Genomic DNA, 15,772 nt, shown 5'->3' with positions numbered 1-15,772 from the left:
CCAGCTGGTATAGTTGTGCATTATGTCTTTGCATACACTTTCTAGCTACAATTTTAATTCAGTCTAGCTTTTTAACTTTATAGTAAATTCAAATACAGTTCTTTGCACTTTTTATGTTAATTTATAATTTGCAGCGATATATCGATAGTTGCCAAACGTTTGAACTTGATGTGACTGCAGGGAACATCGCGGTATTTCCATCAACTTCACCTGCGGTCCGACTGGCTGCAACAACTATCGAAAAACGATAAGCCCCGATAGGTTGAAATTAATAACAAAAGAGGGCAAAAGGGAAAACGCAAAAAGTTATGGGGAACCAATTGGCAATACAAATGAATAGCGATGAAGACGACGAATTTGACTCTTCGGACAACGAGCTGGACTTTAACGTGATCAACTTTACGGTAAACGCCATGGACATGGAACTGCGCTCCGATTATTGCAGCAACGACATGCCAGTAATAAGAAGCAAGCCCGATCTAGTAAAATTTCAGGTAATCATGAAATACCCCCATCCCCCAGATAACATTTGAAAGCTATTTATGGTCCACGCAACTTTCCAGAAAACTGATATGTACAAGGAGATCCGGGCATCAAGTGGATTAGTGAGCAATCCGGACAATCGCTGGAATCTGGTGCACGCCCTGCAACAGCGTGAAAATGGATTGGCATCGCCACACAGCGCCTCATTCTCGAAGAACCAGCAGCGCTACATTTCCAATCTATACATACCAAACAAAAAGGCCACGCGCCTGATGTCGCTGGAATCGAAAATCTTTGTGACCAAGTTCAATCGCACGGGCAGCAAGTTGCTGACCGCTTGTCAAGGTCAGCATTCATGGTTAACGTTTAGGACGGCTTTAAAACACGATTTTAACCCCTTCCAGATGGCTTTGTGCGCATCTACGATGGCGCCAAGGGCACTTACCACCTGCTGAATCGCATCCGAGCCCGCGATGTTGAGTGGAGCATCATTGATGCGGATTTTAGTCCGAATGGCGAACACTTCGCCTACAGCACCTGGTCCCGCTCATGTAGGTAGTCCGCCAGATGTGCTTATCCACACTAAGTTGTTTCCCCCTTCAGTTTTCATCATGCCCGTTAATGGGGGGGAAGACGACTGCCAGTGGATTGATGTCAATGGACTGCCAAACCATAGGTTAGCCATCTTCTCGCTGCGCTACTCGCCAACAGGTGACAAAATCATAGGGGGCAGCAATAATGCCACGGTTATCGTGACCGACATTCGCACAAGAACCACGCAGATCCTGCGCACCCACCGCATGCCCGGCAACGATGTTAATTCGGTGTGCTTCCTACACGATAAGGACCCAAATGTGATAATCGCTGGCTGCGACGACGGACTCCTAAAGGTCTACGACCTGCGCACTTCCTTCCGTTCACGGGACCTGTCCAAGTCTGTGGCCTCTTTCATCGGTCACTACGACGGCATCACCTACATCGATTCACGCAACGACGGCTACCACGTGTTGTCCAACTCCAAAGACCAAAGCATCAAGATCTGGGACATGAGGCAGCCCAGTAATCTTCGTAATCGCAGCCGCGCCAGGCAGCAGCAACTCGACCTCACCATGTGGGACTACAGATGGAACCGCGTTCCACGGGAGTGTAAGCTTTGGTCCTCCTATTCTTGAAACGCTTTCTTAACACACACGTATCTTGCTGGCAGTTTACAATCCTCATAAGGCACTAGATGGGGACACCAGCATAATGACCTACCGCGGTCATCGAGTTACCAAAACCCTGTTGCGGGCGAAGTTTTCGCCCATGGAGCAGACAGGCCAACGTTACATTTACACAGGCTGTGCCACAGGACGTATTATAAGTGAGTTTTGCTATCTTTAATTTGCTGTATTTCTCTGATTTTCTTTTACAAGGTTTTCTTAAATTCATTTTCTAGCTAGTAAATTTGTTATGTACTATTTTTTAGAAATTCTTTATCCATGAACAATTTGGTTGTGAAACCTAAGGCCTTCGGCGATAAATGAACATAAACAGATTATGTTAACAAAATAATTCAATTTTCTTGCAGTTTACGATGTTCTTACTGGTAAGATTAAAGAGGCTATTGAAGGACATAGGACTGTGATAAGAGATCTGGACTGGCATCCAGAGCGCTCAGAAATCGTGTCTGGTTCGGTAAGCTGTTAATGAAATATTTTTCCTTTGAATGTTTAATAATGCATAACGTATTCCCTATGCAGTGGGATACACATGTTCACTTGAATAACTTCAGCCGCAGCAACGCCAATCGCCCGGTAAAGCGATCCCATAGCTCGGATCAAGACAAGAGGCCATTGAGACGATCACGCCGCTTGGCAAATCGCAATGTAACACCAGACTAGTTGTAATAATACGTTATAAGATAGTAGGATCCCCATTGATATTACATTTCGTTACATTCAATCATAGTGGCTTGCGTAAGCGACGGAAAAGAATATTCACCACAGTCGGGCCGGATATTGGTTCTATTAATAAGACTGAAGAATATGTCACTCACTTGAAATGTATAGTTCGGTTTAATTAGTTAAAAGTGTTATACATTACATTAAAATGTAAACCATGAAGCTTACCAACTACCTACTTAAGTTGTTTATGTACAAAACAATCAAAATAAGAATCACGTTGAAATATATTTCGTTTGCTACAACTAAATTCCTTGAAATGCGACTCTCTTCTTTACCGCTCGAATGCTAGTTCTTTGCACATTTCTAGGATACCTGATATGCTTTTTACTTTTAGTTGTTTTAACGGCTTTATTATTCCAAAGGTTTTGAATGCGCATTTCATCGCTCGGTAAATTTACCACATTCAGCTCGACGTTTTCACTGATTCCGTAGCCTGCGATCTCGCCCAGCGTCGAGTTGTTAAATGCACTCAGGTCAAATAGGTAGAATTGGTCTGCACAGAATTTAGAGATATTAAAATAATTGAATGATTTTAGTTGTTCTTGGATCTCTTTCAGGGATAAGAGGTTTTTAGGCAGGGGTTCATCGGCTGACTGTACGCTTTTATCGCCGGAAATATTATCCTCAGCACTTACGTCGTTTCCATCCTTCTCTCCTGGGTCCTTTCGATTTCCGACAGCCGCCTCCACGGCGAGCGCAAGTGAGGTAATCTCTAGCTTACCCATGGGCTCGCTGGAGGCATTAAATTTTGTTGTCCTTTTCGATTTTTTGGCAGTGGCATTCGATGCGGGAGTTGTTTCCACTGAATCTTTCTCATCGGTGTCCCTGCTTTTCTTTTCCTCCTTGGACTTTTTTTTCTTTTTAGAAGGCGCTTCGTCTGTTAAATCTATAGTAATTTCTTCCTGAGTTTGGCTGGGTTCCGAGGCGGGAGGAGCTGTTTCCACTGAATCTTTCTCACCGGTTTCCGTGCCTTTCTTCTCTTCCTTGGACTTTTTTTTCTTCTTAGTAGTTAAATCTATAGTAATTTCTGTCTGAGTTTGGCTGGCTTCCTCGCTGTTATTAGACTTACTTTTCTTTTTGCTGGAATTTTCATTCACTGCTTCCGATTCATTAGCCCCCTGTAAGTCATCATCAACTATAATTACATCATTGGTTTTCTTGGACTTTTTTTTCTTTTTCGCAGCTGGTTCTTCAACCGAATCTTCTGCAGTTTCTTTATTTTTTTCGGACTTCCTTTTTCTTTTTTGGTCATTTCCTTCTGTTTGTTCATTAATTTGTACTTTTTCAGTTGCTTCCTCCTTTTTTTTAGACTTTTTCTTTTTTAAGGAAGTGCTATCACTTAGTTCAGTGATTTTTTCCGACTCAACACCAATATTATCCGATTTCTCAGTTTCATCTAGGGTCACTTTCTTCGATTTCTTCTTTTTCTTGAGCTTAGACTCATCTTTTTCATCATTTTCTTCGGTATTAACTAATTTCTCCTCAACGAAGCTGTTCTCCGCTTGCTGCGTTTCATCCTGAGATGAACGCTTTGATTTCTTTTTTTTCTTAAGTTTGGAAGCATCCTGTTCGATTTCTTCCACGACAGTTGGTGACTCGTTAGTCTCTTTTCCATTTTCAACTAATTTTTCCTCCGACTGCTCAGTTTCATCCAGAGACGATCGCTTTGATTTCTTATTTTTCTTAGGTTTGGGAGCAACCTCCACTAGTTCTTCCTGTGCAATTGGCGACTCTTCTTTCCTTTCCTTGTCCTTCTTCTTTTTCTTTTTCTTGGTAGGCACTTCATCATTCTCTGCTAAAGTCTGTTCGAGCTTCTCATCATGGCCATTGGTCTGCGCCTCATTATTGTCTTCAATTTGAAAGCCAGATCCCTTCTTTAGTTTGTTTTTCATTGCCTCCATTTTCTGCTTAAAATAATCAGTGGTCGACAGGCCCGTGATAATAGTTTGCACGCCAGCAAAGTTGGGATTCTCCTCTTTTGGCTCCTTGGGTTGAACAGCCAGTACGGGTTCTGGATATTTTTCAACGTCCTCAGTTGCCTTCTTGCCGAATATATTGGCTAGATCCTTTTCGCTGTACTGGGCCAGGTCTTTGCCTCGTGTGAACTTCTTATAGTGGACTCGAGCCCTGCTCTGCTTCGAGCGTTCCTCCAGCGACATGCCACTGGTGTTCTCCTTGAGTTTCTTTTTAGACGGCTCCTCTGGTTCCACGGCTTTAAAGCCAAAGCCCATGGGTCTGGCTTCCTCTTCGGATTCCGGCTCTTTGTCCTTAGCACCGCTATCATCTCCATTCAGCGACTTTAGCAGCCCATTGAATCCATCCTCGTGAACAGTCCACTGGTCATCTCGCTGCTCGAAACCCAATCCTTCTGCGTCGTTCTTGAAGCGAATGCGCACGAAATCCTTTTCGCCACTTAGATTGGCGCCCAGACCACTGCCCTTCGTCCAGCCCATCTTCTCCAACATTTTGGTGCCGAAACGATTCTCATCTGGGAAAGTCAAGAATTTTGGAGGCACCAAACACATTTGAATTTGAAATGCTTACCTTCATAGAGAGCCTTGCCACGCGGACACAAATTGTACCTTTTGCGCCGTCGTGGTTCAGCCAGCATAGCCATTTTAATTTTAAATTTGTTATATTCTACGTTTTCTTAAATTAAATCTTGAAAAATTAACAAAGATAGAATTCGTAAATTGCGAACTGCCAACACGTGCTATCAAATATCGATAGCAAATCCAAGCAAGATATATCGATAGCGATTGTCCAAACAGCTGCTCGGCAGGGCTAGGGATGAGCGCTGGCTATGCACAAGTAACAGGTGATTAACTATCGCTCATCGCTATTAGGGTGTCATTTCTAAGTTTCTTGTTGTTGCTCTTGATTAATTGTTATTATTTGCGAATTCGCGAATATCAGTCGACTGATAATGGATATAAGCGCGGATGTGGAACAGATAATAGCCCAGGCTCCGGACTGGACCTTTGCGGGCGACTGTGCTCTCCTGGCGCTGATGAAGCGCATTTCTCAGGTTTGTTTTACATACATACATAGATAACAATCCAATTTGATAAAATATTTGCCACAGAATCTGGAAGAAAGGGGCGAAAGGACCAGCCGCAATCTGAGGGACTTTGAGACGAGTGTGAAGCAAGTGGATATAACGCTGAACAATGCCACCAACAGCCTGCGCTCCCTGCAGTTTGGAAATCAGTTCGTGGAGTATCGGGTGGAGGAGGTGGATGACGCTGATTTGGCCATGCCGGAGGAAAAGAAAAAGAAGGTGCAATAGGCAATGGAATTTGTCAGCCAACTGTGTTTACAGATCTTAATATGCTTGCAGCCGGAGCTGCCGCCCAAGAGTTCCGAGGAAATGGCCAAGGAGTTTCTGGAAAACAACCTGCGCATGTTTCGCAAAAACTACGAGCCGGTGACCATAGAAGTGCCCGATTCGGACGATGAGGATGGTCCTGTCAACTCAACGTAAGTGATTCACATTGATTGCGCTCGATGCTAAAACCACATTCCACAGAACCGTTTTCCGCGCTAAGAATCCCTATGATGTGATACCCCTGCCCTATATTATCGGCACAAAAGAATGGCAGGAGCACAAATATGCCGGACTGTATGACAGTAAAGAGAATAGTGAAGATGAGAGGTCCGAGGAATTCTCGTCTAGCTCATCGGACGAGAAAGAACCCGAGTCCAAACCATTAACAATGCCATCGAACAAATTAGAGGAACATCATCTATCTGACTCCTCTTCCCTAGCCTCGTTTGCCAGGGAGCCGGCAATTGTGTCGCCAGTCATAAAACCTGCTGTACAGATAGCAGAGCCTGCCATCAGAACACAACCGCGTCCTATTATCAGTAGTCAAAGGAACCCACATGAGAGGGACATGTTTGCTGCACTGCGGCAATCGCCACCCAGCGATGACCCGCCATCCACATCATCTTCGCCTACATCGTCACCAGCCTTTAGAAATCTATCAAGTCGTCTTCCAATCGCGTCTACTGCATCGCTTAGTTCCAGCAGCAGTAGTCCTGCCCAACAGCCTCCAAGGCTTTTCGACGAAGCTGTTTCAACGCAAGCTCCAAAGGAAACTGAGATCAAGCCAAGCCAAACTAAGCGCATGCCAGTAAATCTTTTTAATGACGACGAGTTTAAATCTTTCATGTCCGAAATCGTAGACAAAGTCCAGTCAAAAACGCCTAGCAGCTCCGTTTCCCCAGCAACGACAATTTCAACACAAGAGCCACCCAAAACTATAAAACCAACGGAACAATATTCAAAACCAGTGGCGCCAAAGCAGATTGTTGAACAATCAGTTCCGAAACGTGTTAACCTTTTCGACGACAGTCCTCCATTGAGTCCAACTCCAAGGTCAGAGCCTGTCCTTAACAATAATAAAGCAACTAGTGCCATCCCCAAACAGAGTTCAGTCCAGAGTCCAGATGAAGATCTTTTTGGCAGCGCTCCTGCCATGCCGAAGGAAAATCCATTTAAGAAGCAAACGAAACCGGTAACCAAATCGCTGTTTGATGATGACTTGGAGGACGACGACTTCTTGAGCTCCTTTACACGCAAAGCAAAGCCAGCAGAACAAAAACTGCTCTCGAAACCAAAGCCTTCCTTATTTGATGATGATGACTTGGATATCGATGATATATTTACGAAGCCTTCTGCTCAGACCAAAATGCTCTCTGAAAAATTAGCTGGAAAGACCAGTTTGTTTGAAGACGATGATCAAGATGATGTCACTGATTTGTTTGGCTCAAAAAAGACAAAGGAAATTCAAAAGGAGACTTTTTCAGATGTTTCGCCCGACAAAAAGGTTCAAACACCTGTAGTTTCAAAGAAGAGTCTGTTTGATGATATTGAAGATGAGGATTTGTTTGGAACCCCAAAGGCTAAGAATTTAATTAGGAGTGAACAACATAATGATCTTGAGACAATTGAAGGTAGCGGGGCAACAATTGAAACAGATAAGAAACAAAATGAGATTTTAGAACAGAATTTCAAGAATATGGAAACTAAAGAAAAGCAGCTTCCACTAATATCAGAAGATGAATCTTTGCCTATTCTAAAAGATTCACCTCCGCCCATGGAAGATATGGGACAAAAGGCTGATGGGAAAGAATTAAGTCCGGTTAAGGATGATACATCAGCACCAAATATTCATATAACTAAAGATTTGTTTAGTGAAGATCTAACCGACGATGAGTCCTTCCTTAGCCCTTCAAAGATTACGGTTGAGCCCAAAGGTGCTAGTGAAGCTAAAGAATTTATTAAGCCAATTGAAAAGAATACGTCGCAAACTAAGGAAAATGTATCACCAGTAATTCCTACTACAACAATATCTATCAAACCAACTGATTTGTTCAACGAAGATTTTAGCGATGATGATATGAGTGCATCCATTTCTAAGAATAAGCCAGTAGCCAATACAGCAACCGACGAAATTAAGAAGCCATCTGCGGATCAGTTGGTGAATGAGATTAAGCCAGAAGAATTACCACAGCCAGAGAACAAAATTGATGATAGAACAGTCGTCGATAAAAAGGATGAACTTGTGCCTGAATTGTTAGGCAAAACTCAAATAGATGAGCCAGTCTCCGAAAGTCCTCCACCAGACGATTATCAAAGCAACGAAGATCCCATTATTTCAATGGTAGCTGACGTCACTAGTAAAACATCAGTGGATACACTTACCCCGAAAAAGCCAGCGGATTTGGCTGCTGCGCAGCAAATCATGCAGAATTATTCGAATCTCTTTTCCGACGAGCCACCGGATGACAGCGAATTCTTCCAAACGCTCGGCAGCAGCGGTCTCAGCAGCCTAAGTGCCTCGAAAATCTTTGACAGCGAGCACGACTTCTTCGAACCCGCCCTTCCAAACATTCCCAGTGCGACAAAGCCATCTCCAGTGACGCCTGGAGATCAACCTTCTTTGTCATCCGACTACGGTGCCATGTGCTTGTTCAGTGATGTGCCACCCGAAGATAACGATCACGATGGCGAAGAAGTGCAAAATCAAGCTGAAGCTGAGAAAGACGAATTTGCGTCAACCACCCGAATACACACAATCTTCTATGATGATTTCAGTGAGACGGCAAGGGCAGGAGCAGTGCAGCCAGCTTCCAAGCAGTTCACTTTTGATGATGAGCCACCGCCAGCTGATGAACCCGATCGTAGTAAAGTTAAGGAGAGTCCTGAGTTGCGAAATCCCACTTCTCCCGTTAAGAAGCTTAAAATGCCTAGCATCAACATCAATGTTCATGCCTTACTTCCCGGATCTGGAGGCGCGCCCAAGCTGCTCAGAAAACCAGAATCATCGAGTTCCAAAAGAGAGGAATCTCAAGCCACATCACAGCCTGATGTTTCGGAACCACAGGCTGAGGTTTCTGGACAAACCACAGTTCCTTCTTCAGACGGCGCCCTTCAGCATGTGAACAAATCACGCGCCCGGGGTCCTGCTAAAAGGCGGCCTTCTACCAGAAGGGGAAGAAAGGAAAACTATGCCAAAAGCTTACTGGATGCGGGACAAGATGAAAGCCCAACAGTTTCGACCTCGATTCAAAAGACTTTCTCTAGGGATAGCCCTGAAGTGGAACACTTCGAGCCCAGTCCCATTGAGGCACCCGTTTCTCAGCATGTTAAGCCTGAAAAGTTGATTTCAACTACAGCACAGCAGATCCAGCCACAGCTCCAAAGACCGTCGTCATCCAATGCATTTGGCTCATTTTTGGACAGCCCTGATGAAGATGATTCCTTCTTTAATTCCGTTCCGACAAAGACAGTTGAGGGAAAGCAGGGCTGTGATCCGCCGAAGTCATATCGTTCGTTTTTGGACAGCCCTGATAAAGATGATCATCTCTTCAGTGATCTTGAAACACAAACAGTTTCCAATGAACCAACAGTGGATAGGCGGAAGTTAGAGAAGACCTTGTCGCCGCCAAAGATGGCCAAATCTTTTTTGGACAGCCCTGATGAAGATGATGATTTCCTATTTAATTCAGTCAAAACAAAGGCAGATCCAAAAGCCCAAAAATTACATGCGCCTGGAGCAGAAATTGTGAATGCATCTCAAACAGTCACAACTGCTCGTCCAAAACCATCGAATGCCAAGTTGGCTGCAAAAGAACAAATTAAGCCAAAGTCACAGGCTGCGCCGAAACTGTTTGATGATAGCGATGACGATGATGATCTGTTTGCCAATGCTGCTGCATCAGCTCCTAGTATCCAACCCGCCACCAGGTCTGTCCAAACTAAACAGCAACCCAAACCAGCGGCGACTTCTCTTTTCAGCAGCGATGATGATGAATCCGAAGATCTAGCAAAGACTGCTGCTGTTAAGAAGCTGCCAGTAAAGGCGAGTAAAAGCCTCTTTAGCGACGACGAGGACGATGATGACCTGTTCGGAGGAAGCTCCACGTCCAAAGAAAGTGCTACCAAAAAGACCAAACCCGTGGCCAGGACAGCAACGAAACCACCTGCCAGTAAAACCACCACGTCTACTGCAACCATTCCTGCAAACTCCGGTGATAATCCATTGGCCGATCTTCTTGATTTCAAGTAATAACAGTTACGCCTTTTATTACAAGTATGTACAGTTTTTGATCTGTGGATGGTTAGACTGTCGATCAGAGTATTGTTATCCGTATTCCTATTAACTATGTATAATAAACAATGAATGTCAATGTCCATTTGTCGTCGATTCTTATAACTAGACTTGGGGATTCGTTGTAACCAAGATGCGAACATTAAGGCAGTGCCTCTCTTACTAGCTTCCACTTCTCTTTGCTCTTTGATGTTTGTTTGTTTTGGAAATATCTATTTCTATTTGTGAGAAGGCCAGATATTTCTCATTTTTATTTGCAAATAAAATTATATCCCCATGGAGTCTCTTATTAAGTACACTTTTATTTGCAAATGGGTAGTGTTATTGTTGATTAAGCAAATAACAACTGAATGCAGACCCATTGTAGCTACAAATTGACTTGCGTATAAACGCGCTATACGATTCTCCCAGTGTAACGTTAGTCTACGAACTGAAACTGAGTTAGTTTGTGGCTCTTTGGTCGTTATTCCGAGGAATCTCATTCTAGATCGAGCATGTCCTACAACTAGTGAGCTTAACCTAAACGCTGACTGATGATCGATTGGGATCCGGAACCAAAAACGGACTCAAAGTGCCACATCGCGGTACTTCCGGTAGTCGTCGGATTCGTTGCCCAGCGACAACTTGCTATTGGCCGTGATATACGGATTGGCGTAGTTGGCATAGCCAAAACCTCCATAATACTGCATCTGCTGGCTGTGCGTGGAGCCACGTCGCTGCATCGGTTGGGCTAGAACGGTGCCGGCGAATCCGCCAGTGGAACTGCAATTGGATGGCCTGCGGTAAATGCCGCCTGGCTGTGGGTGGTGCAACTGCTGCTGCTGCTGTTGCTGGTGCAGCAGCATGGCCAGGTAGTACTGCTGCTGCTGCGTGTAGTTCTGGAGGAGATTGTTGCCGTAGGCGGTCAGATCGTTCTGCACCTTGCTGATCCCGTCTAGGTTTTCCAGGGAGACGCAATTCCGCGAGAGTTTACCCTGTGGTGGCTGTTTGTGTGTGCCGCGTGGACGATGGTGGTTCCTCTGCTGTGCTGGCGGCGGTGTCAACTGCTTGGGTTCAATGGAGCAATATATGGGATCGTTGCTGGTGGAACCGATCAGCGAAGGTGGCGATGGCCTGTGTGAATCCTGCAGATTGTTCTTCAAATCGTCGATGGTGATGTTGAAGTACTTGGCGTTTTTGTCCTCCGTATCGAGCACATGTCGTGGATTGTACATTCCGGGTAGAGTGCAGCGCAGATCCATCAAGGACTGGGCGCGATGACCACCACTTGCTCCACCTGCTCCGCCGCGCTGCATCAGTGTGGCATTGTTGAACTGCTGCGCCAAAGCGGGCGCAAACATGCTGGCATTGAATTCGTTCTGCGAGCCAAATGCTTGACTGCCCCCACACTGGTTGTTCATGCCCAATCCCAATCCTGGTCCCAGTGGCAACTTAGAAGCTGTTTCATCGCACAGCTGGTAGCCGGCATTCTCGAATCCACTTAGTCGCTGGCTGGAGCGTCGGGAGTCCGCCTTGGTCATGGGTACACTGGGCGCTGGTGTTTGCAGTGAGAGCCTGGTTGCCAATCCCTGGAGCTGACTCAGCACCTGGGTCTCCCTTCGCCACCTGATGCCCGTGGGAATCACACAGATCAGAGCGAAGCAGTTGATGATGAGGCGAATCAGATAAGAGGTGAGCTCCGTCAGTCCGTGCACAGATTGCAGTCCCTAGTGTTGAGATATTATAATCGTATTTGAAACCGTTTTAGTTTTAGGATTTATAAATAAGTGGCTAAAAAACTTTGTAATTAACTGGAATGTTTCCGTGTTTATTTGAGAATTCGTTAACCTACTAAAATATGAACAGTGTAAGGATCTAGTCATGAATTCCACTTACCCAGTGCTGTGTGGTCATGATCATGACAAAGACCAGCTCGGGAATCGAGAGGAGACCAATGATGCCCGACCACGCGAACAATGGCCAGCAGAGTCCGCTGACCAGGCCATGGATGAGGATCGTGGTGGCCACGAACATGACAAAGTAGAGCGAGCAGAGCGTGTAGGCGGCAAAGGGCAGTTCGCCGTGGGCCTCCAGTATCCACGAGACCTCACACGAGAAGGCGCCCAGATAGACGATCTGTGGGCAAGTGAGATCGCAATGGGAAGAGAAATGGAAATTAGCCGAGATTCGCAGAAGAAAAGCGAAAACATAAATCAGATGATGGCAGCCAGAGATGTAGATAGATGCACAAAAAAAAAAAAACATAAACATAAAAACCGGAGACAACTTTGCTCCGCAACCATCAATCAATCAATTAATGAGCTCCCACCTCTCCTCCCTCAACGAATTGGTCGGTTGTCTGGCCTGTCAGCTCGGTCAGCAACATAAAAAAGAGATGAAATTTTTACATTTGCGCAAAAGACGATTTCATTTCATTTTCACTTAATGGAGCAGAAAAGTTTTCACGCTGATAACGGTAACGGACAGTCCGACGGACGGACGGACAAAGATATAGTGAGTTTGAGAGATGGAGGCGATATGGTGAAGATATACTTACCAGCAGTAGAACCGCCACCACGCAGCAGATAATGAATAGATTCGCCTTTATGAAGCGCTCCATAATGCGATCGTTCCAAAAGTTTTGTATGCTATTGCCGCTGCCCGGCGGCCGCTTCTTCAATGAGGACGGCGACTGCTTTTCACTGGCCTTCTGATAATTCATTATTCGTGTTATTCGGTTGCGGTTGTGGTGGGGGAAATGTGTGAATGCGGTTTTTCGAGAGAAATTATGCTGGCAAGCGGGAGGGTGGCGGCCTTGCTTCCCCTTTTTGAAAGGAGGAGGAGGAGGCCAGTAGTGCGATACGATGCGATGCGTTGTGTTCTAGTTCTTGGTTTATGTTCGAATGGGTTTCGAGTCCAGACCACTTGTGGGTTGAATGAAAGCGTTAAGCGGCCCAATTGAGCGGTGTCATGCTAGGTTGGTGCTGAAATGAGAATTCCGAGATGAAATGCGATGAGATGCGTCCAGTTCGATACAGCTCGGAACAAAAGACTTAGGCAACGAACTTGTTTTTGGCTGCTACACATATGTACGCGCGCATACAAACCAAGACACTAACAAACAAACAAACCACCGCAGTATACCACTCTCAGTCAGTCGGCTAACGGACTGTGCTATATAATTTAGAAGATTTTCACTTTTCTACACGGCCAGTTCGTGGTCCAACTCTTTTGTTTGCTCGGCCTAGCAAATATTTGACCCTAAACAAATGGTGTCGCGTGCTAAGAGGGAAGCTTCTGGTTAATGGCTGACTGAAACTTTTTGCCTCTTGCTATTTACAAGTCACCTTATGTCATGACAACTGAATTCGCAATTTCGGCATTAGCAATCCTATTAATCAATTACACTTTGCTGCCTAATTTACTTTTATAACCAAGTCGTTAAATTTAGACTTCAATTAAAACTTTAAGCAACTAAACAGGGATCTTAAAAGAAAAGAAAAATCGAAAGTAAAATGTTTTAAATGAATCGTGATGTGAAATGTGAGACAATTAGCAAATGGAAGTTATTCGAATGATTTATTTCCACTCATTAAGAAAGCCGATTCAGTGGGTACTTGTAATGAAAAAAACCAGACCAATTATCCCATTGGCTGGCCCACGAAATCGTGTTGTGGAGTGTAAACAATTGAGATGCCTCGCCAACACATCACCCAGAGACGCGGAGCCCAGTTATCCGCTTATTCGGATACGGTAATCCGCCCATAATAGACATCGTCATCAAAATAGAGGCGACGAACTTGTCGACTCAATGTCGTCAGCACGCAGGTGCGCCGCGCTCATCGTGCTCATCATGGTCTGCGATTATGATGATGATGATGATGAGGATCATAGTCATCCAAGGCGTATCCATGGGTTTGGCTGCGTGCTCTTGGTCTTGCGCCCCAAAAAAGGAGCGACGCACCGGATATGCGCACCTTAACGTGTTGGGGCGGCAAGCTTGCCCCATTGACATTCCGCCGACGTTGCAAGTCAAGACCCCGATCACCAGCTTTTTCCTCAGCCACTGTGGATGTGGGTATGGCGCTGGATGTGGCTGTTGCTGTGCTTGTGACTTTCTTCAATGGCCGGAAAGAATTGCAAGCCAAGTTTGTTTTATTGCTAATTAGCTGGACACACACTCATTCTCGCTGGGCTGTCCGGTTTTTCGGGGGCAGTGCTGTAGTAATTTTCATAAACGGGTTTTCGACGGCGATCGACCACCATTTATTAGCACTCAGCGCCGGGAAAAGGTGGCAAGCGATTTCGCAGCGCCCTTGACTGAGTGCCACACCCATTCCGCGGCGAGGATTACGAAATTATGCAGATCCAACATGCATAATTTCAGTGAACCCGCTGGGACCGAAAAAATGCGAGCAACATTTCAAAATATTTTGCATTGTCTACCCCGCCGTCTCGGCCAATTAAATTAATTTAATTTCATTTCGGTATTGTTAACCATGCGAGTTCAATAGCATAAGTGCAACAATGAATAACAGTGGATGCGAATGCATGAATAGGCAACAATGCAGCGGTAAAGTTATGCAAATTGTTATTATGAAGTCGCAGCAAAATCGAAATGGAATCGAAATGAAAAGGCCAATCCAATGCGTTGCCGCTATGCCGCTGCGCCGTGTGCGTTTCAAAATGCAATCAGCTATTATATGTTTATATGTTTATATTATAGATTTGGATATCCAACATATGTATCGATGCGCTGTAAAATGTACCTTTCACTTCGCATTATGATTGTTATTGCAAGCGATCCATCCATCCATCCCAAGCAGTTACAACAGGCACAAGAAATACCAAAAACTAAATGAACAATAAGCGCGGCTTGTAGAAATTATCAGTCAAGCAAGAAATGTTTTCTCAGCGACGCACTCACACACGCGGGCCAACGAAATTGTTTAGCGTTGAGTCACACAGCGTAGTACAAATTGTTGAAAAGATTCGAAGCTGTCGCTCATGCAAATTGCGTCGCCCGACCGACGACGACTTTAATGGGGCACGGTAAAGTCAGCCAGCCACACACAAAACAACACTACAAAATCACCGCCATCAGCAACCCAAGCAGCTCGTGATTCTTGGCACTTTTACTGCGCGCACAAATTAAATAAAGAGCGTAGAACTCGTTTGCAAGCGTTTTTAGTTTGTCGTCTCATCGCAAAAGCGAAATGTGCTCGCATGCAATTATATATTTTGATTGTTATTTAATTGTACAACGGTTAGGCCACCAGCACCAGGTCAAGTCAGAGTTGACGGACGTGAGAATGGTCGATATGTGTGGGTCACTCACTTCGTAACGTGCCGCGCTAACGGTACGGCTCGGCTACGCTTCAACTTGGCGCGCTCGCAAACGGTTAAAAGTGAAATTCGAAAGACTGAGGAAACGAACTTCGCTCGCTGAACGACTCTGCGAGCACTGCGTCGGCAACGGCGTCTGTTTGGCAACTGAAGAGCACAACAGCCGCTTCCAGCACAGAGCTCTGGAGTTTTGCTCCGGCCTGTCGTTTGTTGATTTACATTTTTCTGTTGGTTTCGTTTGTTTTCGCTGCCGCTGCTGCTGCCGCTGCTGCTGCTGCTGCTGCTATTGCTACTGCTGCTGTGCAGCAAGTTCAGGCGCCCTGACTCTTGTTCCAACAATTAAAACTTAATTCCAAAACTGGCAATGATGCTGTCGGCGGGCTGGGGAACCCGGCCATT

The 15,772-nt window shown here is 45.2% G+C and overlaps 4 protein-coding genes across 5 annotated transcripts; 2 read left to right on the top strand and 2 right to left on the bottom strand.

Annotated features, from left to right (window-relative positions):
- Positions 1 to 45: 45 nt before the first annotated feature.
- LOC6530775 (DDB1- and CUL4-associated factor 11) lies at positions 46 to 2,604 on the top strand. Its single transcript, XM_002091627.3, has 7 exons — positions 46 to 494; positions 564 to 828; positions 888 to 1,034; positions 1,087 to 1,629; positions 1,691 to 1,846; positions 2,054 to 2,160; positions 2,226 to 2,604. Exons 1-7 carry the CDS (start codon positions 309 to 311, stop codon positions 2,364 to 2,366), a joined length of 1,545 nt encoding a protein of 514 aa, XP_002091663.1. The 5' UTR covers positions 46 to 308; the 3' UTR covers positions 2,367 to 2,604.
- On the bottom strand, positions 2,522 to 5,159 carry LOC6530774 (PIN2/TERF1-interacting telomerase inhibitor 1). 2 transcript variants are annotated; one of them, XM_002091626.4, is made up of 3 exons: positions 4,974 to 5,158; positions 3,065 to 4,917; positions 2,764 to 2,922 (listed from the first exon to the last, which is right to left on the bottom strand). In XM_002091626.4, exons 1-3 carry the CDS (start codon positions 5,044 to 5,046, stop codon positions 2,899 to 2,901), a joined length of 1,950 nt encoding a protein of 649 aa, XP_002091662.2. In that variant the 5' UTR covers positions 5,047 to 5,158; the 3' UTR covers positions 2,764 to 2,898. The 2 variants fall into 2 exon arrangements, with proteins under 2 accessions (XP_015052748.1, XP_002091662.2); XM_015197262.3 differs by having other exon boundaries at positions 2,522 to 4,917; positions 4,974 to 5,159.
- Positions 5,160 to 5,263: 104 nt separating this feature from the next.
- On the top strand, positions 5,264 to 10,131 carry LOC6530773 (WASH complex subunit 2). The gene is made up of 4 exons (XM_002091625.4): positions 5,264 to 5,457; positions 5,515 to 5,709; positions 5,770 to 5,909; positions 5,959 to 10,131. The coding sequence occupies exons 1-4, from the start codon at positions 5,356 to 5,358 to the stop codon at positions 10,004 to 10,006; spliced, it is 4,485 nt and encodes a 1,494-aa protein (XP_002091661.1). The 5' UTR covers positions 5,264 to 5,355; the 3' UTR covers positions 10,007 to 10,131.
- LOC6530772 lies at positions 9,997 to 15,589 on the bottom strand. The gene is made up of 4 exons (XM_015197261.3): positions 15,366 to 15,589; positions 12,585 to 13,011; positions 11,924 to 12,163; positions 9,997 to 11,754 (listed from the first exon to the last, which is right to left on the bottom strand). The coding sequence occupies exons 2-4, from the start codon at positions 12,747 to 12,749 to the stop codon at positions 10,615 to 10,617; spliced, it is 1,545 nt and encodes a 514-aa protein (XP_015052747.1). The 5' UTR covers positions 12,750 to 13,011; positions 15,366 to 15,589; the 3' UTR covers positions 9,997 to 10,614.
- Positions 15,590 to 15,772: the final 183 nt, after the last annotated feature.

Source organism: Drosophila yakuba, chromosome 2R (assembly GCF_016746365.2).
Source record: "Drosophila yakuba strain Tai18E2 chromosome 2R, Prin_Dyak_Tai18E2_2.1, whole genome shotgun sequence".
Lineage (NCBI taxonomy): Eukaryota > Metazoa > Arthropoda > Insecta > Diptera > Drosophilidae > Drosophila > Drosophila yakuba.
Note: the sequence above shows the minus strand (reverse complement) of the source record. Positions and strands in the feature narration are given on the sequence as shown.

Bases quoted from the DNA above. Each gene is read 5' to 3' on its own strand.
- LOC6530773 (XM_002091625.4), top strand. From the start codon at position 5,356: ATGGATATAAGCGCGGATGTGGAACAGATAATAGCCCAGGCTCCGGAC. The intron at 5,458-5,514 runs GTTTGTTTTACA...TATTTGCCACAG, and splicing joins TGATGAAGCGCATTTCTCAG to AATCTGGAAGAAAGGGGCGA. The intron at 5,710-5,769 runs GTGCAATAGGCA...ATATGCTTGCAG, and splicing joins CGGAGGAAAAGAAAAAGAAG to CCGGAGCTGCCGCCCAAGAG.
- LOC6530774 (XM_015197262.3), bottom strand. From the start codon at position 5,046: ATGGCTATGCTGGCTGAACCACGACGGCGCAAAAGGTACAATTTGTGT. The intron at 4,918-4,973 runs GTAAGCATTTCA...TGACTTTCCCAG, and splicing joins TGGCAAGGCTCTCTATGAAG to ATGAGAATCGTTTCGGCACC.
- LOC6530772 (XM_015197261.3), bottom strand. From the start codon at position 12,749: ATGAATTATCAGAAGGCCAGTGAAAAGCAGTCGCCGTCCTCATTGAAG. The intron at 12,164-12,584 runs GTAAGTATATCT...ACTTGCCCACAG, and splicing joins TGGTGGCGGTTCTACTGCTG to ATCGTCTATCTGGGCGCCTT. The intron at 11,755-11,923 runs GTAAGTGGAATT...TCTCAACACTAG, and splicing joins TCATGACCACACAGCACTGG to GGACTGCAATCTGTGCACGG.
- LOC6530775 (XM_002091627.3), top strand. From the start codon at position 309: ATGGGGAACCAATTGGCAATACAAATGAATAGCGATGAAGACGACGAA. The intron at 829-887 runs GTCAGCATTCAT...AACCCCTTCCAG, and splicing joins GTTGCTGACCGCTTGTCAAG to ATGGCTTTGTGCGCATCTAC. The intron at 1,847-2,053 runs GTGAGTTTTGCT...ATTTTCTTGCAG, and splicing joins TGCCACAGGACGTATTATAA to TTTACGATGTTCTTACTGGT.